Here is a 26,526-nt window from a genome sequence, read left to right on the forward strand (position 1 = left end):
TTACATTTGCTTTTCACATTTCAACAGAATCTCCCTCTCTGGACATTAAAAGGTAAGTAGCTGTTTGTGCATGCTGTAATCTCACAATTATGAGAAACCAGCCAGAGGCCAGAAGGAAACAGAAGTGCTTCCTACATTTCAACCAAATGCTCTCCACGGAGAACTAGCTGGTATAGCAGCAGCTGAGAATTGCCTCTTCATCCTCCTCAAAGACTGTACTTGCATGGAAACCAACCTCATAGCATTCAGAGGATTATAGACTCTCCTGGCATATTTCCATCACATTCTCATGGCTTCAGTGTGTCTGGTTTGTGGCTGCCTCAGAGAGGTATTTTAATAGTACGTTTTGGCCTCTACCCAGCTGCTGCATGTGCATTAGCACTGTAAAAAAATTCAACAATTGTACCAAACAGCTGTTCAGGGGGTGGAGGTGGGGGAGAGAGAGGAGACAAATACACTAAGCCCCAGCACTTTGCCTTCTGATCTAGTAAATACTAGATCAGAAACCCCAGCATCATATTTTCATATTGATTCCATTCCACTGAGCAAGTTACAGGACTGCAACTAATTCACTGGCGGGAAGAATCTCAGGGTTGTTATAGGTTGTTCTTGCTCTCTCCTTATCCCAGTAAGAGGACCTATTTGGAATTAAATTCTACTGTGTTTGACATGGTTTGCTTCTGAGTAAACATGCACAAGATCATTGCTGTAAGACAAATCGTTTCCCAAGGACATGCCGGCATCAGGCCTGCCACATGTTCCAGAGAGATGGCGAGCACTTGTGAATTCACTGATGGAAGAACAGCTCCCTAGCGTTGATGCAAAGCTGGAACAGACAACACTCCAAAGGTAGCAAGAATTATATTCCTTTATTGTATCGCTGCAAAACGCTGCATTGTAGCTTCTGCAGAGACAGAGGCAAATACAGCAGTCCACAAAGTATTACTGGACACTCACTCATGTGTTGCCTGCTGCCCCCTCCCCTGAGAACGTTTGCCAAAGTGGCAGGGAAAATTAAGACTTAAATAGATTTGGGGGTACAGTTTTAAGAGAAAATTGACCACAGGATTAACACTGCCCTGTAACAGAACATGAGCAATTGCTGAGGCATGAAAGTAGTTGTGAGGATGGGACCAGGATTACAGGCCTATATGGCCCTAGGGAATGTAAGGGTTAGGACTTAGAAACCTGTATTATCAGCTGAATTAGCATGACTAGATGGTCACATGCACTAAAGATGAATGAGCAAAAGGACCCTTCTGAGGTCCAAGGTGGAAATCGAGGTCCTCATCCGTGGTGGGGGGTAGGGGGACAGCAGAAAGGTATAGTTTCTGTTTCAAACCAAATAGTATAGATTCACTTTTGCACCTCCTTTGGGAATGAAAAGTATCTACTGGTGTTGAAAAAGGGTGCACCTAAATCCTCAGATGGAGGAATGGCAAACCAGAGAGACGTGTGTTCTTTTGTCCCAACTATGGTTATTAATGTATCAGCTGCGTCAATTAGTGAAGCCAACCTGTTAGACATAATAACCAAAAGGAACAAGTCAAAGTGATTCACGAAGAACTGCTTTGCTGCTCCCACTTTAGACAATAGCCATGGTGTAATGGGTGGAGGTGGAACACGAGCTAGTGCTTCAGCAGCAAAACAAGAATTGAAAAGTGGAAGAACCCAGCTATCTGAAGAACTACCCCAAGGAAGCCCAATGAGGGAGGGCACGGGATAACAGCCCTAGACCTCAGGACTGCCAAGGCCCCATCCCTTTGCTTGTGATCAATTCAGATGAACCAGATCTTCCGTGCAAAGCAGTCACTTTTCTGTCCAGCCAAATCCCACATACTTGCATCTCCAAGCTAACCCCTACACGGCGATGGAGCCTTCACGGAAGTCTGTTTTCCCAATGAGGACGTTGAGAAGGACAGGGTGCCCTTGCCTGCATTCAGACTGTGCTGTCCTGATAAGTTCCTCCGTTTGATCCTCATTCTTGCGGCTGAGCAGGAAGCCTTTCCCTCCTAAGCCTTTTGCCACCACATGGTAATCTGCAAAGAAAAGCAGCACATGAGCAAGGAGGAAAAGCATATGGAAGGGGAGATGGACTTTCTTCCTAAAATGAAAGGGGCTGGAGTTCTAGGCTGCTGCTGCTGCTGCCCCTAGAAGCCCTTCTGGATTTACCCTTCAACAAGAAGTATGCAAAAGCTCTCTTCTACTTTTTATATTCCAGAGCATGTGACAGAACACTTCCAAGGTCAGGCAATGGTTCACTCAAATTAATAAGCTAAGTTACCTACCCTGATCTTCATGGGCTTGTAGCAGGTGACCTCCTTGCCTGCTCCTTCAGTTGGACTCAAAATTCCTGAATGCTAACAAAATGTGTGTCTCCTTTTCTCATCTCTTATCCTTACAGAAAATATAAATTAGGCCTGTGATATTTTCCACTGATTTTCTACAGGCTTTCGCTTTTCATACATCCCCTTTTTATTGTAGTAAATTATATTTCTGGCTAGCAACTGTGTATTACAGGTGTAAATAGTTTGTTTATGGAGGTTTGCAAATCATGCGGGTAAAAATAGTAAAGGTGAAGGATCCCTGGACGGTTAAGTCCAGTCGAATTTGACTATGGGATGCAGTGCTCATCTTCGCTTTCAGGCCAAGGGAGCGGGTGTTTGACCACAGACAGCTTTTCCAGGTCATGCGGCCAGCATGACTAAACCACAACGGGACACCGTGATGGAAGCCAGTGCGCATGGAAACGCCATTTACCTTCCCGTCGCAGTGTACCTATTTATTTACTTACACTGGTATGCTTTCAAACTGCTAGGTTGGCAGGAGCTGCAACAAAGCAATGGGAACTCACCCCATCGCGGGCATTCGAACCACCGACCTTACGATCGGCAAGCCCAAGAGGCTCGGTGGTTCAGACTACAGCGCCACCCGCATCCCAATAAATCATTAAAATCATGCTGGACCCAGATGAAGCAGCTAAGCCAGAAATCAGTAAAATTACTTGTGAGTTAATTTTTAAAAGTTTTCTATTTAAAGGCTAACTGTTGATGTGGATGTCTCCAAATTCAGCTTCTGGGAAAGGGATATACCAAGTTAACATTAATGCATTTGTCAATACTCTCTACTGGTCCAAATATGCAATGGTTCAAATATGCATATATTTCAACCAATGCATGCATTCTGACTTTCAGTACAGTATAGGAATGAAGTTCGTCTAGAGGTTAACTATTTATTTATGGCATTTTATATAAAATGTTCTCTGGGCAGCTAACACACAGAAATGGAAAATACAATATTAAAATAATAATCAATTTGCAGCATAAGAATTGTTGACAGATGAAACCAGTTATGCTGACATTCGACGGGGATGTCTTCATAGACATCTCATATGCCATTGTAAACAATGCCATCGATGATGGGGTCTGTGTAGCTTGCACAGCAAAGAGGTTTAGGAACAGATATGTTTGATTAATATTCCCCGTGTGATTGATCTTTTACCATAAGGATGCAACCTAATGACAACCCTAATGTAGGCTGTGAGAAAGTGTATCACATGGATGATTTGCAAACTAATTTACACTTGAAATACGCAGAAAAGCACATACATGCACTTTAAGTACAATGAACCACGTTACACTGTGCTCTGTTCAAATGAGCCATGTTTGCCACTTGTTTGGCGGAGCTTAAACCCAGTTTTGTATCTGCAGCAAAAATCCAGTGTGCCCGGCAGTGAGCAGACAGTCCCTATAATGTCACAAATACCAACCCCCTCCCCCCCCCGATGCAGTTTTGCAATTCTTTTCATGGCACTTAAAAAAACAAACAAACCCCCAATGACATGATGAACTTTAACACAATGCTTTAATAATAACTTTTGAAAAGGGAGATAGTGGGGGCAACCTGTGGATCTGAGGTGCAAGTGTGAAAGTCTAATCGGATTATGATCCGTTTAAATTCCAATTGGGTGTGCTCACAAGAGAGGAGCAATTGCATCTCTCTGACACAAGAGCATGAGGGGGAATTGCCCTACAAGCAGAATCTGCTCTGTCCCAGAGGCCAGGCAAGACACTACCTTCCTGACCCTGCTTAAAAGAACAGCCAAGCCAAGCTTCTTTGCTTCAACTTTGCCAAGATCCACTTAAGAATTTGTGTACAGAATGCCACATCCGGCACTACGGTAATAAGGCTGTTAACTTACCTATATAATCCAGGCCGCAGGCTACATTGCTGCCAAGCATGGGAACTTGCTCCCGGGCAATCTGGCTCCAGCAAGCATCGTTCCCCACCAGGGCAATGACAGGTGTCTGGCAGAGCAGAACAAAATGTTATAGAACTAAACAGGAATTAAGAAAGGGTACTCAGAGTCTTCTACCCTACCTTTTTATATATTAGGATGCACACTGACAAAAAGGACAGTAAGAAATTATGGATGAGGCCATTATCCAGAGCCCCTACTATGAGAGAGAAGGAAGAGAGGCTATACTGCAATCTTGGCTGTAGTCTGCACTAAGCCCTCTCCACCTGTTGCCCAAATATGCAAAGAGAGGGAATTCTCTGTCATGTGGCTCATGGGCCCAGTTCAGCCTGTTATCCTCATCTCTCCACACTACCTAAAACAGGAGAGCTGAGAAGGCTGAAGAAACAGAAGCAAGAAGGAAGGAAGCCCTGCCTATCTATCCTATTCCTGAGACATATTGGGGTGGGGGGACAGAAGGGGGGAAATATCTGTGCCAGCAAGTAAGGGGGCAGTCACTTATCACTCAGTCTTGCTCTAGCAGCCCCCCAGGAAATGCACAGGTTAATCTCTCCTGTGACTTGGGAGGGGGAAGTTGGGCAGAAAATGTGCCTGGTTGGATTTTCTGGCAGGCTACGATAGGTAACGGAAGAAGAGACTTTGACTCTACTATTTCCTCCTTTCAAAGCAGCCCACCCCCAAAACTGGCTGCCAGACAAAATCTACAGTTAAACAGAGGGATTCTGACCGGTAAAGTGATCTCTTGGCAAAGCTGCCAGTAGCCACAGCTTTCCAACTCTGGCCATCTCCAGCTGCTTTCAATAACCCCGCCCACAGATGCAGAGAACACACAAATTGGGCAGAACTAGGGTTACCTTGTGTCGCACGAAGGTGTCAAATTCCATGATGCTGAACCCAAGGGAGCCATCTCCATATATGATCCAGACCTGCCAAGGATTTTTTTTTAAAATTAAAGAGTGGGGGAGGATAGATGCAGCAGCCAGTGAGGTGAAATGCAACATCACATGTTCTTATCACCCTATTAATTTTCCTACAAGTAAGCAACCATCACTGAGGAGGAGGGCTTATCAATCTGATGCAGGGTCATATAAGCAAAAAAATAATTATTATTGTTATTTATTACATTTGCATACCGCCCTTCAACTGAAGACCTTAGGGCAGTTCACAACATAAAAATACAAAATGAGAACACAAAATACATAATAAAACAAAAGCAAACCAATAACCCCCTTCCACAAACACATTTAAAAGGCCTGGTTATAGAGAACTGTTTTCACCTGGCACCTAAATATATGCAATGAAGGCGCCAGGCGAGCATCCCTGGGGAGAGCATTCCACAAATGGGGTGCCACAGCAGAAAGGCCCATTCTTGTGTTGCCACCCTCTGGACCTCTCGTGGAGGAGGCACACAAAGAAGGGCCTCAGATGATGATCACAGGATCCGGATCGGTTTATATGAGAGGGGGTCCTTGAGGGCTGGCTGATAGGACAACTGCAATTCCCCAAGTTGGGGGAGGGGCTGGCACATGGCACATTCACTAACTGCCTGCGTCGTATGACCCTTACCTGGCCTGCCCCCCCCAGGAACCACTGTGATTGGGGCTCCCCTTGTTCTCCCCGGTTCCTCTCTCCCCAGGCACATCTTTCAATTAAAAACAACAACCCGAATTTAAAATCACACAAATAAAAAAGCAGCTTAAACAGTCTAAATCGATTGGGGCAGTAATAAAAGGAACAAAACCCACTACGCAATAACCCAACGGGGACTCAGGCAATCATCCCAATGACCTCTTTGGGGTAAAAGGAGTTGTTTAACCAGAGGTTCTATCCTTGGCTTCCCAATACTATGCACTAACCTCTGAGTCTGGCCTGCAGAGCTTGGCTCCCAGTGCGAAGCCTCCACCAACCCCTAAGGTCCCAAAGGCTCCTGAAACGAGCAGAAGTAGATAAACAGTGATTGAAGGAAGCCAGTAGATTGCCTTGCTATTCCAGCAGCCCACAATCTGACCAGTTCCTGCATTGATATATCCTCTGGCTTTTTCAAAAGCAGACTTTGTCTATTATCTCTGTTAATTTGTTTTTTATTATATGGTTGTTGTTAAACTTTGCTGTGATTAGTCACCTTGGGCATCTCAGACATGAGACAGAAAGGCTGAATGTTAATATTTTCATAAAACAAAGACAAGGAGCTGTGTGCCAAGAAAAGAAACACAAAATCCAAGCAGTCCTGATGATAAGAACCTTTTTTTAAAAAAAAGTCTCCTAAAGGAAGCAAGCAGAACTCTTAAAGGCATCTTGGCTCAATGCAGAACAATTCTTGAAGTTAGGAAACTCCTTCTGGTATTTTCCTCAACTCTGATTTCTGGAGGAAATTGCTCTTTCCAAAACTGTTTTAAAATTAAGTTCTCCAGATGGTGCCTTCCACCATGGTTAATACAGGAAAGCAAAACAGCACAGCCTTCCTTAGAGGTATCCATCCCACAGCCTCTATGAAGATGGGCTGGAGCAGGCATCCCCAAACTTCGGCCCTCCAGATGTTTTGGACTACAATTCCCAGCATCCCTGACCACTGGTCCTGTTAGCTAGGGATCATGGGAGTTGTAGGCCATAACATCTGGAGGGCCGCAGTTTGGGGGTGCCTGGGCTGGAGTGTCTATTCCACAAGGCTCATTTCTATGCAGCTGTGAAATTGGATCTGTGTTTAGCAAAACGACAGGTATCTGCTCAAAGGAAGGAGACATTTTTGCTGCTTCATATCGCAGCAGAACAACAGCAGTTCAGAAGCTGTATAAGACAAGTAGATACCAGAATCAGCAGAATCAACCCCCTACCCCCAGAATACATTACACTTCCTAACCCAACGCTTGTGTCTCGCTAATGTCATATTACCTGGATCCAACCAGGTCAGTGGCCCCCTGGGCTTTACAATGTAGGCGGCACTTGCAACAAAGTCACCCCCATCGGCGATCAACAGGCTGTCTTCAGGAAGCAAAGTATCCAAATGGTGCAGCAGCTTCAGTGGGTTGAGGTGCTGCTCTGTTGGTTTTTCTGCCTTCTCCCTGGGGAGGAACATGGCTCACAGACTAATTCAAGACACACCCAAGGCCAGCATTATTCTCCGAATGTCAGTTATACAAGGGCAAGAAAAAGGAACAGTGCACATATGTGTTTCTCACCTGTTTGCCTTCTCCTTTATGCGATCAACCTCCTTCAGACTTGTTACCCAGTCCTGGGGACATGAATAGCCCTTCAACGCTTGGCACAAGCACACCAGGAAGCAACCAGCATCCCCTGTAGGAAAGGAGTTGCAGGAGGCCTGAAAAGCGCAAGGCCCTGACCAGGAAGGGACGCACAAGCAGCCAACATATCCTCTTCCTCATGGTCACTGACTTCACCAAGCCACAAAGCACATCCTCTCTCCCTCCAGCAATAGGACCACCCCCTTACAACCCCCATATTGCAGGCCCTGGCAGGCCCCTCACCCTTAATGGCCACGGTGGGTTTCCACAACACATCTGCGTTCTTCAGCAGCTGCTCCTGGTTCCTGTTGACAGCAATGATTTTGCTGCTTTTACTTAGGACCCTTCCGAATGACAGGCGGAAATCACAGACTGTGCCTGGAAAGCAGAACAGAAATTATGGGAATGGGACAAACTGCTTGCTTGCTTGCTTATCTATCTCTCTATTAATTTACCGCCCTTCATCACAAGATTGCAGGGTGTTTCACAGGATAACTAAAGACACCCATCACACACCCAAACAGGCCAACTACTTTCAGGCAGCTCCCCCCCCCCCCCAGCAACAGGTTATCACTGGCAGCTACAATGACCATCTCTACCTGCTAGAATGACCACATCTGCCTCCTTGAGTGCATCACGCCGGTTTTGACGGATGTGCAGTGGACTATTTTTCCCCAGCATGCCACGAGCCATGCCTCCAAGAAAACACGGGATCCCCAGTTCTTCTATGGCATCTCTGGAAGGATAGGAGGATCTCACTGTACAAACTCCAACAACAATGTTCCATTATCGGCCAGCAACAGCACAACTTTATCCGGCTGTGGCCCATAGCCTCAGTCCCCTCCAGAGCCCCAGCTTTACCCATTACACCAGACTCCTGCCCAACCCCAACCCCACGTCCTTACTGGCTTGGCTACCCCATCCCAGACTACTTCACCTAAGAAATAGTGGCACTCCTCAGCTTTAGGGGTAGCCTCACTAATGACCGATACTGATTAGTGTGCCACAGACAAATGTAAATGGGATCTGAGGGGAGCCAAAATTGCTGTTAGAGCTCGTATGGAGGGAAAGGTACCACCCCTCACCTGAGTATCTTTACTGGTGTTGGCGGTAGGGTCACTTGACTACCAAGGAGGATGACTGGCTTCTTAGCTCGGCTGATGAGCTCCACACACTGTTGCACCTGCACAGAGGCATGCCCAGGTGAGCGTCAGTCTGAGAAAAATGACCAAGTTTTCAAAGCAACAACATAGCTATTACTGGGGGCAGGGGAGGGGGGGGGGAAGAGAATAGCTTCAAAAGAGGAAAATGGCAACTCCTCGTTGGGGTGAGGGGACAGTGACTGTGAAAAGGCAGTAAATCTAGGACTTTGCAGGTAACAGGATGGAGGCTGCGTCATTCAGTCTCAATTTGCCCCCCTTTCCAGAGGAATAGTGACTTGCTCTCTTTACGGAAGACAGTCAAGGCCAGCGGAAGTAGAGAGTCAGAAGATATAGGAAGTCATGAAACACAGTAGGGATACATTTAAATTTGCAGATCAGCATAGCAGGGACAGCACTGATATAGCAGCAATTAAAATATATAAATTAGATCTTACTCACTAAAATATAACCTGAAGTTGTCATTTAAAACCTTAACCATGATGATATCACAGCTTGCTCCCTAGGTTTTATGGCAATTGCAGAGAATTTGGCCATAAAAGGAAGGTAATATTTGTCTGAAATGTAGGACTTAATTATAATGGAGAAGTAGGATGTTCCTAGCTCCACACATTAACTTTGCTAGCTACATTCAGTTGGAGTTGGGACTCTATGGATTCTCACCTGTCCCTTTGAAGCTTTTGGCAAGTTCACTGGCAGAGGTGAAAGGTCCTGCATCTCCCATGCCCCAGCAAAGATGTTCCTTATGTAACTGTGCGCATACCTGGGTGACAACAAAAAGAATGTGGTCTTGAAGGCCAAGATCTTGCCATGGTAGTGATGAGGAGGAGGATGTAGCCTATACCACAGAAGGCAAGAACCACGGGTGTCAGTTTGCTACCCAAAATATGAGCGCCAACCAGCCACCAAGAAGCTCAAGGTCTTCATGGTGGCAATCTGTCAAATACAGCAGAAGAGCAAGAGAAATCTTCCTTCCCGAAATAGAGGACCAGATCGAAGAATTGGGGCATCTTGTAATTAAGGAGCAGGTGAATCAGTTTAAAAGGAGGGGGGGAGGGTAAGAAAGAGACCTATAAAATTCTCCAGGGCTCCATCACTAAACAGAACATCCCTCCACAGAACCGCTCACCAGTTAATACCTTTGCTGATATGGGAGGGTGGAAGGCAGCTCACTCACCAGTTAACAATCGTTCCCAAAAGGCCTTCAGAAGTAACGTTCTTGAACATCTCTCTCTCCACTAGATGATAGGGATACAGGATATCCAAGGGGAACTCTACAAACACAGGCCCTACAAGACAAACAGGAAGTTCCATAACCACCTCACTCTGTAAAGAAAATCCTTGTTGGCAAGGAACTGTCCAAAGAAATAAAATCTAGTTAGAAGCATGCACCGAGACCAACCCACTTGCTCACTCATGGACCTTGCAACCTTTTTTGGCACAAAACCACTAACATCTTGAGCTCTACCTCCCGCGTGGCACCACCCAATTAGCAGGAGGATCTCCCATATCAGAAATGTCAGCCCTGGATTCCTGTATCCACCATTCCTCATCCATCAAAAAGTAAGTGTCCTACCATGTCAGAAGAGAGCCACAGTGCTTCTCTAAAGCCAGCCTCAGAAGCCTTTGAAACTCAGACATAAGGCTGTCGAAGCTGATAGCGGCCTATCAGTGAGCTCCCATGCGTCAAAAGATAAATTGGCTTCATGTGAGGAGACAGGTTGACAAGTTCTACAAGTCTAGCATCAGAGCCAGGTGGGCAGGTAAGAGCCAATAAGATACTCAAAGATTAAGCTGCTTTTCCCACACTCCCAGCCCTGAGATCTTGCACATGGGCATTAGAGTTAGGACGCTGGGCAGATACCTTCAGGGGGTGGGGCTGGAAAAGATGCCTCTGTGACAAAATACTGTTCTACTGTGGTGAAAGCATTTTGTTCCAAAGTGTAGGCAAACAGCCTACTGGGTGTTGAGAAAATTCACAGAGAGAACTTTTTGCTCTTCCATTCACAGTAAAAATACAGTACTGTACTGTAAATAGTTAAAAAAAAAAGCCTGACTTTTTTACTCAAACCTAACCAACCTTTCAAGGCTTATTGGACAATAAAACAAAGACATCTATAGCCCACACTGAGCCCTTGAACTTTTATTACAGTGGTACCTCGACTTATGAACGACTCGACAACCGATTTTTTTGACTTACGAATGGGGCAAAAGGCCGCGCGCTTACGAATGTCTTGACATCCGAAAGGAAACTGCGGTGGTTTTAGATAGGGATTTTTCGACTTACGAATTTTTAGATAGGGTTGCTTCGACTTACAAATTTTTCCGTTTCCAATGCACTCCTATGGGAAATTGCGTTTCCAATGACGCTTTTTGACTTACGAATTTTTCGACCTACAAAGGTGCCTTCGGAACGGATTAAATTCGTAAGTCGAGGCACCACTGTACTTCCTTGGCTTAAGTACAAAAGCAGCCACAACCTAACAGCCACAATCGTGTGTGGGTGGAAGATACTTATACTTGTTGCAAGCCAAAGGCACAGCAGCATACCTGGAGTGTCACACTGGGCAATGGCAATGGCCTTTCGCAACACAGGGGCAATCTCTCGGACAGACTTCACGGAAGCACAGAATTTGCAGAGTGGTTTAAAGAGGGACAACTGATCAATGTCTTGGAGAGCTCCTCTGCCCTGGGGGTGGAGAAAGGAGAAAGCTTGTTCACAATCCCACACGGCTGCAGCTCAATTGCCCTCAAAAATATACATGCAGAAAAATTGCCTGCTAAGCTGCTGCTGGGGGGAGTCAGTGTCAGTGAACACAGAAAGGCCAAAGCCCTACTTAAATCAACCAGGAGCAGCATCAAGTTCTAGCTACTCTGTCATTGTCCTTTGATTCTAGGGCACGGGTGTCAAACACAAGGCCCGGGGGCCAAATCCGGCCCGCCAGACCTTGTCATGTGGCCCGCCCTCTAGAAGCAGGGCCGGCGCATCCACTATGGCCAGGACCCCGGCGGAGCGCGCAGCCGTGGGCAAGAGGGCGAGAGCGGCGCCCACCACTTGCTCCGGGGCTTTCAGTTCAGCATGTTTCAGAGCGATCCTCCGGCGGCCCGCGCCCGCGCCGCCTCCCCACAGCCCCGACGTCAGGCGCTGGGCAACCAATGGCAAGCCAAGGCGCCCGCGGCCGCTCCTCCGGAAATCAGAAGAGGAGCTGAACAGAGTGCAAAAGGGCCAGAGCCGCCCAGGGTCCAGGCGGAGGGGAAGTCGTGAGCTGGGCAGGCGGTCAGGGCGCCGCGCTCCCAGCCTCATGCCCTGCCGAGCTCGTGGGGATTCCCCTCGGCAGGGAAGGCGCCGGAGCCCGCAGAGCTCGCCAACCGAACAGCAGCAGCAGCAGCCGCCACTGCCGCCAAAGCTGAGGCAGGAGCAGCAGCTGCGCAAGGTCTCGCGTTCTCTCAGAGCCTTGCACTGCTTCTCGCGTTCTCCCTCCCCCTGGGTGTGGGGCTGGCTCCCTCTCTCTGGATGGATGGAGTATGCAGCTGCCTCTCGTGTGTGTGTTTTTAGAAAGATTCAGATTTTTTTTTTGAGGGAAAAAATGCGTGTCCACTCCACCCTTTTGGGTGGAGTGGGGTGGCAGCCGCTCTTTAGGTTGTGTTCCTAAAGTTGTGTTCCTCTAAGCCAGGGAGGGGCTGCGAGTTTCTTCCCACCGCCACCAGTACTCTCCCCCCCCCCACAAAAAAGTGTGGCGGGGTCAATCTAGCAACGTTCCCTCGCCCCCAATGCTGCAGCCTCCCCGCTTGCCAGCCTTCTCCCGAGCAAGGAGTCTTGCTCGCAGAGCAGGATATTATTAGGATTCGCAGTGAAGCATCCTCCTTGATGTCAGGTCTTTGCTCTCCTCTCTCGCTCTCTTTCTCTCTCTCCCCCCACCTCCACCCTCGCGCCACAACCAGTCTAGCAAACGGGAGAGGGGAAAACAAAAGCGTCATGTCAAATTGGTTGCGCCACAGCAGCTTTTTGGCTAGTACTCCAAAAGGAGCAGGGGGGGGGGGCTTCTCAGAAGGAGGACAGGAAGGACTGCAAGAGCCCTTTAAAAAGGTGCTTTGAAGCGTTAGCACGGGGGGAGGGAGGGGTATGTGTGCAAATCTCAGACTTGGGCCGTGGTTTTAAGAGTTTGGTCAAAGTGTGCGCGTTTCAGACTCCCTCTCCTCCTCTCTCTCCCTGCGCCTCTCCCTCTCCGGAGGTTTAGTATGCTGGCTGACAGGTACGCTCCGAACTTTCCCCCTTCTGTTTGTAGGTCCGATCTTTCCCCCTTCTGTCTCCTCCCCCCTGCTTTGATGTCTGTTACCAAAAATCATTTTTCAATAAATTGTACAATAATTGTACATTTGAATATCTACTTGCCATTATTCTGACTATGTTTCTGCTTTCAGAGCTAGTTATTACTTACATTCTTACAAAAACCAGTAATAATTGAATGCAGTGACAATAATTTATGATAATAAAGAGTGGACACATAGTCCTACATATACAACCGGCCCTTTGAGGGTGACCAAACTGCTGATGCGGCCCCCAATGAATTTGAGTTTGACACCCCTGTTCTAGGGCCACCGGGCGGAGCAGCCTACCTTCTGCAAACAGGCTGCTGCCCCTCCAATCAACAACACGGGAGACTCTGCCATCTGGGCATTTTTCATAGCTGTCACAGTGTTAGTCACTCCTGGTCCTGCTGTGACTGCAGCAACTCCCACTGTTCCTGCAACAGAAAAATGCAGAGGCAAGTGTCACTTTGTGCCCCTCTCTCTTCAGCAAGCAACAAATGTGGGGAGAAATGTGGTACCTGATAGCCTGGCCACTGCGTCTGCTGCAAATACAGTCGTTGCCTCATGCCTCGTGTCCACAATACGAATGCCCAGCTTCTCGCAGGCCACCAAAATGGGAGATATATGTCCACCCGGCAGTGTGAACACAAAGCGCACACCATGAGCTTTCAGCACTTCTGCCACAGTTTCTCCGCCATGCCGAGTGCTCTTCGTGTCCACCTGGAACAGACAAGCCTATCTTTTGGTGCTGGCTTCCCATGAACAATGCAATAAAAGGTCAGGGGCTTAGAAACATGGAAGGTGCTAGGCCCCTCAGCTCCTGGTACCTAGTCCTGCTCAAACTGCTTCTGGTGCATAAATCCTTAGCATTCAGTGTCCACAGCCAATGAATTCTTGTCCTAGAAACAATACTATTTTCAGTATGAAAAGCTGAGGTGCTCAAATGCAAAATCCACTCACATCCTAAGTTATGTGCACAGGAAACTGCTTGATGCAGAGTCAGACCGCTAGTCCAGGATTTTTGATAGGGTTTTTGCCTCAACCCTCCCTGAAAATGCCAAGGTTTGAAGCTGCGACTTTTCCCCACACAAAGCATACTACAATCCTTCCTCTACTACTTCTTACTGTGCCTTTGATACAGAGCCAATGGGACTGAGGTGCAAGAAAGCAAAGGGCACCGACAGAACTAACTGTTGTTTAACATCCAGGTGTCTGGTGAAAGACACCTGCTACAAACGTTTCACCACCAGGTTCGCCTGAACAGAAATCGATTAATACTGGGCCCCAAAAGCAATACAGTATACATCCCTGCAAAGGGAGGTTGGGAGACATAATTCCATTTCGGACCTAAGCTGTTCAACCCCTGCCTACTCTCTCTTAAGGCCTTTGGCTCCCATGTAACAGAGATGGAGAATCTGTGGCCCTTCAAGTGTTGTTGGGACTCCAACCCCTACCAGCCCGGTGAATATTGAAGGATGGAAATTGTAATCCAGCAGCATCCAGAGGGTTGTGGGTTCCCCATCACTGCCCTACGGATAAAGAAGCCACATCTAAAGGCAGCCACTGATCTATGCTTTACCTGATGCCACAGCTGATAGATGAGCCCCAGTTTGTGAGCTATCCCAAGAAGAGTCACTGCAAGGCTTCCCAGCAGTGCCAACAGCCATGTCGAGGAGCCTCCTAGGGCTGAGGTGGCAGCAGGCATGTCAGGATTCATTTGAGTCAGCTAAAGATGCACTCCTGTCCCAAAAGGAAGACAAAACACAGAAGTACCATTCTGTAACTTGTTTGCCTCAGCTGCACACCAGCAATGCTGTACCATTTCTATTCTATAACACAAATACTTAGTTTATTTCTAGTTTTCTTGAGGTGACAGACAAGGGATGTTTTTTTTTATTTAAAAAAAATGCAGGGCAAATTCTCTCAAACTGTGATTCATTTTTATTTAACATACATTGTTATGAACCAAGAATTTGTAGCAGTTCAGTCTCTGGGAAGGCAGCAGAGAGGGTTGAAGAAAAAATGGCCTAGGCCAGGAGGCGGCAGCTTATTGTCCAGAGGTAGGAAAGAAAAAGCCAGGTGGAGTTGTTTTTAATGAAAATTGGAAGAGAAAATATTAAAAAACCAGGAGCTTCAGAGATAAGAGAAACACGTTCACATGTTGCTTTGAATAACCTACCCCAGTGTTTCTCAACCAGTGTGCCTCCAGATGTTTTGGGACTACAACTCCCATCATTCCTGACCACTGGTCTTGCTAGCTAGGGATGATGGGAGTTGTAGTCCCAAAACATCTGGAGGCACACTGGTTGAGAAACACTGACCTACCCAATCTTTGACTGCAGCCTTCAGTTCTGTAACTTTGCAGCATGAATAGTGTGCAGGAAGCTTCCTTGCTATCTAGCCAGATCCCAGAAGCGAGATGTGTACTTCTATTTACTGGTGTCTTACTGGGCACTAGACCTGGACAATTTTTCAATATATCGTTCAAAACTGGTTATGAAGTCCACATCACCACAAGCTTGCCCTTCACATCCACTTTGTCCAGAGTAAGCTTGGTGGAGACAGACATTTCACAGCAGGTGCAAATGGACTGCAACCTCTTCCTTGTTCACTGGCAGCAAGAGCAGAAGTGAGTTTAGTTGAACTGAGTGGGGGTTACTCATGCATAGAATTGGAGTTGGCCCTCTGAGTGGGGAAGGAGATGCACTTGACACTAGCAAATTACATAAACTACTCATAAATTAGTAGAAAACCGATTAAATTGTTAATCATATGCAAGTTTAAATAATATTTTTACTAAATCTACTACGGTACTTTTGTAAATTTGCCCCCAAACTGCATAGAATATTAATATATTCTCCAGAAATATTTAATGGTTTAGTTGAAGCATGCTATCATTGAGTTAATTTTCATGAAATTATATGCACCAAATTTAGAAGAAGAAAAAACCCAGTATTTTCTCAGATTATTTGTGTTCACTATGACTCATTACTGTATTTTGGATTGTCCTGGACCTGAATACTGCCATTTGGTATCCAAGCCCCAAACCAAAGTCCTGTTTGGATGCATTTTGGCTTGCCTGCTGATGAAAGTGATGATTTCATCAGTGTGTGGTGATTCAGACCCGCTACTTGGTAGCAGTTGCCAGGACATTACCATGTTTGCCTCTATGTAGCTCCATCTTATTTCAGATATCGTGATATATCAGTATATCCCAATGTTTAGCTGATGACATATTGTGATACTGAAAACCAGATATCGCCCAGCCCTACTGGGCATGCCTACACCTTTGCTATACATGAAAACTGAAGAAATTGCTGATAGACAGCATCTACTCCACCATCCCCTTCCTTGAGCCTTCCTCCCCACCTGTTGAGCAGGTTTATCCCATCCCATTCTCACTCCATCACCACACATGCACACTGTTGCTCAACTGCGGAACTGTGTCGGAAGAAACCAGAAAGAATGAAATCCCAGCACCAGATATATTAAATATTGTAGATTTGTTAAAAACATGAAGCTGAATCATATACTAAATGGGGAGTAAGTCCTGTTGAACTAAAATGTGCTTATTTTAAGTAGACTTGCATAGAATTGTACTGCTGTGGAAGAGAGAGTCATTCTGTTACTTCAGCAGTGCCATTTGCTCAAGTGGCTTGAGCTCTTGAATATGTCCACTGCACAAGTGTTTTTTCCACCCTATTTTTGAATTAGTTGAGTTTCACACTTTTATTCCTGAAACTCTGTATTACTAGGTAGCTGGTTTTATACAGATTGACCTTTCTACATCCTTAGAACCCCACAGTATCTTCATACTTGTTCAAAATGTTGGTGCCAAAAATTCGTAATTCAGTTTCTAAAGAACAAGACAAATAAAAGAACTAGGAGGATCTTACCAGGAGGTGAAGCAACATAACCAAAGCAGTTGTGCAGTATCTGTAATCATAGCAGTGAGTCCAGAGTGCAGTCAGGGAACTCTCTCCCTGATAGGAACAAACTTTACTCAGTGGCAATATTCAATCATTGCTTAATGTGGTCTAACCTTTGAACTAATTTAAACTAGTATCATTCCAAATGGATTTTTACTTCAGTCTCAATATATGCCCATAGACCTCTGTCTTCCATGTGCACCTCTGCACCCTAAAATAAGCTTTGGGCAACCCAAATTATGCACTCCACTTACCACAGAACGTCCCCTATGAGCTGTCTCAGCATCAGCTTCATTTTAGCACAACACACTAAATGGATGAATGAAACCCCTGCCTAATACATATGACTAAGGAAATGGCGTTTCCTGTCCTTCCATTCCCCGTTTATAGATTTTTATTAATATATAAATATTAACCTTTTATCTCACTCTCTTTCCCTGCAGAGGAAGATCATCCTTCCCCTCCCTACCCAACCCCCAACCCCCCCACCTTCTTTGTCTCCGATCCACCTTTACTCTTCCTCTTAACGTGCTAAGAGGAAGGCACGTTTGGCAAACCCTCACTGTGATCAACTCTCGCCCGGAAACCTACCGGTATGTCCCCACAGTGAAAGGACGTGTGGATCCAGAATTGGCCTCCACAGCATAGCTGCCAAGTTCTCCCTTTTTTTAGGGAAATTCCCTTATGCTGAATAGACTTCCTCGCGAGAAAAGGGAAAACTTGGCAGCTATGCTCCACAGTCATTTACGGACTCACTGGTAGGACAATCTTACTCGGCTAAGAGTGATCGCCAAAGGAGGAGGTGGATAGGCAGGGCTGCGAGAGGCGACGACTGCCCCCCCCCCGCCCCGGTCGCACGAGCTCACCCGCCCAGCAAGCTTCCCTGCGGCTCCTGAGCTGCGAGGATTCGAACCCCGGTCCTAGCCCAGCTCTCTAACCATTGCGTCGCACCACCGCTTCCCATCCCTGGCCACCGACAAAGTTTGCCAAAGCGACCCCCCGCCCCCCAAACTTACAAAACCAGAGCGAAACGTCACCGCCACCGTCGGGAAGCCAGGAGAGAGCAGGGCCAGGATGGAGGAGTGAGAGGCAAGGGCAGGCAGGCAGGCAGGCAGACGGAAAGCGGCCCCGCCTCCGCCGTCGGGCCCCGCCCCGCCTCCCACCAGGGAAGGGCCGCGGAGGGAACGCCAACCGTTTCTCCCTGCAGGCGACGGGACCAGGCGGCTCCGGCAAACTTTGCCTCAGGGCCAAGGCGGGGCACTGGGGCAGAGGCCGCATTCACACGAACACGTAACCCACTTCAAGCGCCCCTCGGGGCGGTGAAGGCCGCCAGAGAGGGCAGGGAAAGAAGAGGGCTACGCGCTCGCATCCACCCACCCCTCCTCACGGGCTCGAGGTCTTGCTTCTAGGAAGCAGAAACGGGCTGGCTCTTCCCCACAGACACAAACACACACGCGGGACTGCGCGTGCAGACGAGCGCCCCCACCCCAAAAATCCCCCCTCTCGCCGGCTGTTACCTAGCAATCCGCGCTGTGTCACGAGGGGGGGGGCGACGGCGTGACGTCACGCAGCGAGCGAACGATTCCTCGAGAGGGCAGCGGGTGAGGAGAGCCGTGAGGTAGCTTGTCCCAAGTCGCGACTCGTAGTGAAACGCCGTCTGGTAATCCACGGAGGTTGAAAGGGAAGGATATAGAGTAATGTCTGGGTAGCGATCTTCCGGGTTCGCATTTTTTTTATTAGCTCTGAAGAAGTGAGATGTATTTGTATATCTATATCTGTCTATCTATATGAGCTTCTTTATTGCTTAACTGGTTGCACAAGCACTTTTCTATTATATACAAGTTGTTGTATATTTCTTCTTTATCTCCTTTTTTAAAAAAATCCATAATTTTTCATTAAGAACATCCAGTTAATATCAAATCAAATCATAATTCAAGAAAAAAAACCAAATTACAATCCTAATTATTAAATTTCAAACGGACTTCCCATATTCTGGACCTCTGAAGAATCATCTCACATAATTATATTTCTGCCACCTTCATGTTGATCTCATAATTTCCACATTCCGATCTTAAACTCTCAAAGTCCCCAGTCCCCAGCTAATCAATTCTCAATCATGTCATGTATCCTTTCATCTGACGAGCACAGCTTAGTTTGTGTATATTCCCTTGTCTGTTTGCCAGCACAGCTTTTCATGGCTTACAGTTATCTTCCAGTCCGGGCTGTTGTCCAAGTCTGCCATTCGAAGTTTTATGACACAGTAAATTCCAGAGGTGTTAAGTTATTATGCATACTGTTTGCAATATATGTTGCATTTGAAAGTCCTCTGCCCCCACATCTTGCTGCAGGGGCCAGATAATGGATTCCACGGGTGAGACAGCCCTCTCCTACCCTGGAGAGGTCAGCAGGACTAATTACAGTGGTAAGGTAAAGGGACCCCTGACCATTAGGTCCAGTCGTGACCGACTCTGGGGTTGTGCGCTCATCTCGCATTATTGGCTTCCAGGTCATGTGGCCAGCATGACAAAGCCACTTCTGGCAAACCAGAGCAGCACATGGAAACGCCGTTTACCTTCCCACTGTAGCGGTTCCTATTTATCTACTTGCATTTTGATGTGCTTTCGAACTGCTAGGTTGGCAGGAGCTGGGACCTAGCAACGGGAGCTCACCCCGTTGCAGGGATTCAAACCGCCGACCTTCTGATCAGCAAGCCCTAGGCTCAGTGGTTTAACCCACAGTGCCACCTGGGTCCCAATTACAGTGGTACCTCGCTTTAAGTACACAATTGGTTCCAGAAGTCTGTACTTAACCTGAAGCGTATTTAACCTGAAGCAAACTTTCCCATTAAAAGTAATGGAAAGTGGATTAATCTGTTCCAGACGGCCCACAGAGTACTTAAACTGAAGCGTACTTAACCCGAAGTATGAGTGTATTTGGTTCTGGAAGTCCGTACTTAACCTGAAGCGAACCTGAAACTTTCCCATTGAAAGTAGTGGAAAGTGGATTAATCCGTTCCAGACGGGTCCGCGGAGTACTTAAACTGAAAGTACTCAAACCGAAGTGTACTTAAACCGAGGTATGACTGTACTCTCATATCAGTCCTGAATTTCAGGCACGACTGGGGGTCCAATCTAATGGGAAGCAGCCATTTGCCTCTCTATCTCTCCATCACGGTATAATCTTAGTCCAGTAATTAACAACCCTGACACAGCAAAACTCACAGTATCAGCAGCACACATTGTCTTACTTCCAACCTTCTTGTCAGCGTGGGTGCTAAGCCATGGGCGTACCCAGGATCAAAACTAGGGGGGGGGCAAGGGGAGGGGCCAAGGCACGGAAGGGGAGGGGCCACAAAGTGGGCGGGAACAGCGAACTCGCGCTCCGCCGGGCTGTGCCCCTCCCTAGAAGCAGGGCTGGTGGGCGGAGGCGGAGCCCAGCCCAGCGGAGCGCGAGTTCAGCGTTCCTGCCCGCCGCGCCGCGCTCTCTGGTTCCCCGCCGCGCTTGGCCTTGCCAGAGGGCGCGACGGGGAGCTGGAGGGAGGGCGCAGCGCGGCGGGCGGGAACGGAGAACTCGCGCTCCGCCGGGCTGTGCCCCTCCCTAGCAGCAGGGCTGGTGGGCGGAGGCGGAGCCCAGCCCAGCGGAGCGCGAGTTCGGCGTTCCCACCCACCGCGCCGCGCTCCCTGGTTCCCCGCCGCGCTTGGCCTTGCCTGAGGGCGCGCCGGGGAGCTGGAGGGAGGGTGCGGCGCGGTGCGGTGGGAATGGCGAACTCGCGCTCCGCCGGGCTGTGCTCCGCCTCTGCCCACCAGCCCTGCTTCTAGAGTAGGGCAGCTGCCCTAACTTGCCGCATGGTGGGTACGCCCTTGGTGCTAACAAGCATGTGTGTGTGCTTTCATCATGTGGAAATTGAAACCTGCAACTTGCTTTATTTGCACCTCCAGCTGACACCAATCAAGCCTAAAGTGCCACTCCTACACACCAAAGAAAATTCTGGAACCCTCTTTAAAGCTTCCAGGAACTTTTATCTCTTTCTTAAAGAATGTTTTCCTAACAGCTGCTAGTCTAGCCAACTGACCACTAAAGGTAAACGTGGTGCTGTGGTCTAAACCTCTTGAGCTTGCCGATCAAAAGGTCGGCAGTTCAAATCCCCGCGACTGGGTGAGCTCCCATTGCTCTGTCCCAGCTCTTGCCAACCTAGCAGTTCGAAAGCATGCCAGTGCGAGTAGATACAGTGGTACCTCGGTTTAAGTACACAATTGGTTCTGGAAGTCTGTACCTAACCTGAAGCGTACTTAACCTGAAGCAAACTTTCCCATTGAAAGTAATGTGGATTAATCCGTTCCATACAGGTCCGTGGAGTACTTAAACTGAAAGTACTCAAACCGAAGCGTACTTAAACCGAGGTATGACCGTAAATGGGTACCTGTGACGGGAAGGTAAATGGCGTTTCCATGCACTCTGGCTTCCATCACGGTGTCCCATTGTGCCAGAAGCGGTTTAGTCATGCTGTCCACATGACCTGGAAAGCTGTCTGTGGACAAACGTTGGCTCCCTTGACCTGACAGCAAGATGAGTGCCACCGCAACCCCATTGTCACCTTTGACTGGATGTAACTATCTAGGGGTCCTTTACCCTTACCTTTACTTTACTGACCACCCTTTTGCCTAGTAGCATCCCTGATCCAGCTGTTGGAGGACCTTGAAACTATAATCCTGGATGACTTCAGTGTTCATGTGGAGGCACTGTCAGGCCAGCTCAAGACTTCATGGTCTCCATGATGGTAAAAGGTAAAGGACCTCTGGGCTTTGCATACAAAATTCTTAAGAGCCATACTCTCTAGTGTTCCAAATGCAATAATATGACTGGAAGCAGGACTAATTTCAATAGAATCTCAAATATGGTTGCTTAGGTTCCACTTTTGTTGAAAATGTTGTATGTGCCTGTGGGACTAGTTCTCTTCACAATGACTAATTCTTTTTACGCCAAGTTGGGGGGGGGGCGACAGTTAAATACCAAATCATTAAATTTGGGTTTTCCCATCAAAGATATCCTAAACCAAGAATATGATAAAGCAAACAATGAATATTTCACAGAGAATCTGAGAAATCAAACTACAAACCACTTAGCCCAAGCTGATTTATATCCCATGCTCAGGACCAACAGATTGGCGCTGGTACTTCCCAAATATTTTACAAATTTGACCATCCCCAAATTTAGAAAGGCATTTGCACAAGCTAAGTTTAATGTCTTGCCATCCGCTCTATTGGAAGGTGAAACTCGGAAAATTAAAATATTGTCGAAAAGTGCATTTATAAAATGCTGGAGAGGATGCACCTCAACAGGCACATATTTCCACACGTGGTAGGAGTGCCCCCAAATCTAACTATTCTGGAAAACAACCATAAGAGAAATAGGTAAAATAACCCAACAAACATTAGAATTTACCCCAGAATTGGCCTTGCTAAACATCTTCCAGGACAATAATGCCCACCTGCATCACAAAGAACTCATAACCCACTTACTCTCAGTAACCAGAAGCACCACAACCAGACACTGGAAAGACTATCAGGAGTAAACATGGACCAATGGTACCAAATAGTATGGGAAACAGCCTTACTAGAAAAATTAACCAATAAGTTGAAACTGAGAAGAAGACGGCTTCACCCTGGTATGGTTCCCCTTTATCACATACACAGCCCAACAAGACAATGACAAAAATCCACCAACAGCATACGAATCAATATGGTTAACCTGACCCAAAACACTCACCCACCCCACTCACACACAAAACACAGACCATCACAGCCAACCACAAAGGAACAACCACATCCTAGGCCAACCCCAACATCTCTCACCATCAAAGGAAAACAAGCGAACAACAGAGAACCTACACAAGCGCCACTGACAACCCCCCCACACACACCTATTAAGCAAAATAAAAACATCGTATCATCACCCCACCCTCCCCCCATCTACTTTCCTTCCCCTCTCCTCACCAATGTCTCAACAAATGAAACTGATTTGTAAAAATGCTAAGAGAGACATTGCACTTATCTTTGTAAACCAAGAAAACCCTTAATAAAAATATATTTTAAAAAAAGAAAAGAACGCAGTAATGCAACTTAAAAGGTGAGACCAATATATGAGATAGATGCATGACATGCAAAGCAAGATATGTCAAGCCTTTATTTGTTGCAATTGTAATTATTTGTCGTTAGGCAGGTCAATTATAAATGGAATGTAATTAATGAAATGTAATAGTGATGCTTGTTTTTGTATTATTGTAACTATTTGTTTTATTACTGTGGAATTTCCAAAAGAAAGCATTTGTAAAAATTAAAATAAAAAAGTTGCATTACTGAAATAAATGCACTTTTCGACGATATTGTAATTTTCCGAGTTTCACCTGTAGAAGGATTCCTCACAGCAATCGGATCTGTCCATGTAAGAGCGGTCAAGTAGAAACAGTGAGCCATGTTCTGTTTCATTGTAGATTTTATTCAGATTCCAGAGCCTCTCCCATAACCCAGCTTGTACGAAAAGTGCCAGGGAGGACGGAAGAATACCATTTAAATCACCTCTTGTCCGACTAGGATTTGTATGTCACTAGAAATGTAGCTAGATTTTGTGCAACGGCTGTAAGTCAAAGCAGCTTACCCCTCATAGGCTCGCTAAAATGTATAAAGGAAGAAATCCATACTATCATATGTGGTGGACTTGTGAAATGATCAGAGATTTTTGGAATAACATCTATAATAAATTCAAAAAAAATTATTTAAAATGACTTTTTTTTTTTAAAGCCAGAAGTATTTCTACTCGGTATATTACCTCTGGAGATTAAAGAAGAAATAAGAGTACTGTTTATGTATGGGTTAACAGCAGCTAGAACTCTTATAGCAAGAAATTGGAAAAATGAAATGTTACCGGAAATTTATTGATTGGCAGATACTTATGTTAGAGTATTTACAACTGGCAAAATTGACGGGATCAGTCCGAGGACTGTTGAAACAGAAAACATCTAAAGAATGGATCATGTGCAGATACTTAAAACTTTACTGTAAAAACAACTCCATGTTATCAGAAATTGAATATTTGCGAAGAAAATGATTAAAAGATTCATTGAATGGACAAGGGGGGAAAAGACATGATATAACATAAACCTGTGAAAAACCAATGATATAGCACAGGGTATAATGAGAAGGATTGGAAGTACTAGGTATATAAACATGTTAGCTTGCTTTTCCTTGGTATCTGTTTTAATTCCTATTTTCTTTTTTCTCTCTCGTTTTTTTCTTTTCTTTTTCTTGCTTATGTTAAAATGTTTGAGCAAGTTCTGTCTTATAAATTTGTATTTTAAATTAATAAAGTACAATTTTTTTTAAAAAAAGAAAGCAAGCAAAAGATTACACCGCTGCATAAATCATCATAAATCGCTTCAGTTCTTACTTAAATCTCTTATTCTTTTAATCTTTTATGGTGTTTTATTCCTCTGGACAGATCGTGAAGCTGAGGCTCCAATACTTTGGCCACCTCATGAGAAGAGAAGAATCCTTGGAAAAGACCCTGATGTTGGGAAAGATTGAGGGCACTAGGAGAAGGGGACGACAGAGGACAAGATGGTTGGACAGTGTTCTCGAAGCTACGAACATGAGTTTGACCAAACTGCAGGAGGCAGTGCAAGACAGGAGTGCCTGGCGTGCTATGGTCCATGGGGTCACGAAGAGTCGGACACGACTAAACGACTAAACAACAACAACATTCCTCTGGACATGTATTTCAAGTACATTCAGTTAGTATATTGATTGTTAAATCCCATAGCGTTTGTATTGCTTATGTAGAGAATTATGCAGAAATTATGGTTTAATACGCTGGCTGTTTGCCCTAATAAACATTGATTGATTGATTGATTGATTGATTGATTGAGCTAGCTCGTAGCCTCACTAAGCCATTGCCCCCTCCCATTCTTACTCTTTCTCATCAGATCTTATTTTTGTCAATTGCACTGCATATCCTAAGGGATGCCCTCACAAACATTTCATCTTGAACATGCTAGTCTACCAGCACTGAAGGCTTATGAGACTTCAATCTAAAAGTCTGAACTAGCTTGATGATGATGATGATAAATGTTAGGAGAAAGCAGGTTGAAAACATACCTGAAGTACTTTGTGGCTGGAAACAACAAAAGTGGAGAGTGCTGTTGTGCTCGAATCCTGAATGCAAGTTCCCCACTGGCTGGCCACGGTAAGAATAGGATGCTGAATTAGATCCGATATTGACCTGATTCAGTTGGCAGATCTTAGGTTTTTATCTTCTGAAGAGGATTAAACAACATCAATGAAGCAACCACTTCATTGTGTCAAGGTGTTTCAGGTGTAGCAACTGCTTTGATCTCCTTGTGTAAGGGCATTCCCCCGCATTCTTCCCTCCGTTTCAGTGCTCTTACTACATATTAAATTCCAAGCATCTTCTGTGCTGCTTACGCAACTCTGCAAGATGCCACTTCCACAGATGCTGTAGTGCAGGAGTCAGCAACCTTTTTCAGCCACAGACCATGTGGGGGGCCGGACTATATTTTGAAGGAAAAAACGAACGCATTCCTATGCCACAAATAACCCAGAGATGCATTTTAAATAAAAGGACACATTCTGCTCATGTAAAAACATGCTGATTCCCGGACCGTCAGCGGGCCGGACTGAGGCGGCGATTGGGCCGCATCCAGCCCATGGACCTTAGGTTGCCTACCCCTGCTGTAGTGTAAACAGCAGTCCACTAGCAAGGCAGGTGGTGTTGTGGTCTAAACCACTGAGCCTCTTGGGCTTGCTGATCAAAAGGTCAGCAGTTCGAATCCCCACGACGTGGTGAACTCCCGTTGCTCTGCCCCAGCTCCTGCCAACCCAGCAGTTCAAAAGCACGCCAGTGCAAGTAGAGAAATATGTACCGCTGCGGCAGGAAGCTAAACGGCATTTCCATCATGGTGTCCCATTGCACCAGAAGCAGTTTAGTCCTGCTGGCCACATGACCCAAAAAGCTGTCTGTGGACAAACACTGGCTCCCTCAGCCTGAAAGCGAGGTGAGTGCCACAACCCCATAGACACCTTTGACTGGACTTAACCATCCAGGAGTCCTTTACTCTCCCCCCCCTTTTTTTCTTTTCCCCCTAGCAAGGCAACACCAGAAAACCTGCTGGGGAGGCAAGTGCCATTTTGCTAGCAGTAACAGAGTGCTGGGGTGGGAGTGGGGCTTCCTAGGTCATTTCTGTCACTAACTAACTAACTAACTAACTAACTAACTAACTAACTAACTAACTAACTAACTAACTAACTTGCCCATCCTGGCAGAGTACCTTAGCATCACTAAGGATTTAGGTGAAAGGGAACCGCTGCTTTTTTTGCATATGTCAGAGTGTCCAGCGAATGCTTTTTGACGTTTATCTCTTTATTAGTGGGTTGTAGTTTTATATACAAGGTTAGGATACCAGACTCAGAGGTTTCCTTCCTTCCTTTTTGCTGCATTCTAAGTGTGTGCCCCGTAGGCAAATGGAGGCGGAAGAAGAACAACAGGATATTTCTTCCTTAGTTCTCTGGGGTAAGAGATAGAACAGCCAAGACAACAACAGGGCAACTTACAACCAT

At 46.3% G+C, this 26,526-nt stretch overlaps 1 protein-coding gene across 7 annotated transcripts; it reads right to left on the reverse strand.

The window, feature by feature from the left end:
* Window positions 1–850: 850 nt before the first annotated feature.
* On the reverse strand, window positions 851–25,165 carry HACL2 (2-hydroxyacyl-CoA lyase 2). Of its 7 annotated transcripts, none has more exons than XM_088658910.1 (18): window positions 25,048–25,165; window positions 18,415–18,554; window positions 16,865–16,904; window positions 14,548–14,708; window positions 13,487–13,688; window positions 13,275–13,402; window positions 11,208–11,346; window positions 9,835–9,946; window positions 9,321–9,420; window positions 8,583–8,680; window positions 8,097–8,233; window positions 7,741–7,875; window positions 7,435–7,549; window positions 7,148–7,317; window positions 6,115–6,185; window positions 5,113–5,184; window positions 4,202–4,307; window positions 851–2,039 (listed from the first exon to the last, which is right to left on the reverse strand). In XM_088658910.1, the coding sequence occupies exons 4-18, from the start codon at window positions 14,683–14,685 to the stop codon at window positions 1,861–1,863; spliced, it is 1,902 nt and encodes a 633-aa protein (XP_088515036.1). In that variant the 5' UTR covers window positions 14,686–14,708; window positions 16,865–16,904; window positions 18,415–18,554; window positions 25,048–25,165; the 3' UTR covers window positions 851–1,860. The 7 variants fall into 7 exon arrangements, with proteins under 7 accessions (XP_088515036.1, XP_034996877.1, XP_088515034.1 ...); XM_035140986.3 differs by having other exon boundaries at window positions 16,865–16,951; XM_088658908.1 differs by lacking the exon at window positions 16,865–16,904.
* Between the last annotated feature and the right edge of the window lie 1,361 nt (window positions 25,166–26,526).

This window comes from Zootoca vivipara, chromosome 15 (genome assembly GCF_965207765.1).
Source record: "Zootoca vivipara chromosome 15, rZooViv2.hap1.1, whole genome shotgun sequence".
Taxonomy (NCBI): domain Eukaryota; kingdom Metazoa; phylum Chordata; class Lepidosauria; order Squamata; family Lacertidae; genus Zootoca; species Zootoca vivipara.

Excerpts from the sequence above, each read along its gene's own strand:
- HACL2 (XM_088658908.1), bottom strand. The coding sequence starts at position 14,685 with ATGAATCCTGACATGCCTGCTGCCACCTCAGCCCTAGGAGGCTCCTCG. Across the intron at positions 7,550-7,740 it reads ACCCACCGTGGCCATTAAGG|GGGATGCTGGTTGCTTCCTG; the intron begins GTGAGGGGCCTG and ends CCTTTCCTACAG. Across the intron at positions 7,318-7,434 it reads ATAAAGGAGAAGGCAAACAG|GGAGAAGGCAGAAAAACCAA; the intron begins GTGAGAAACACA and ends GTTCCTCCCCAG.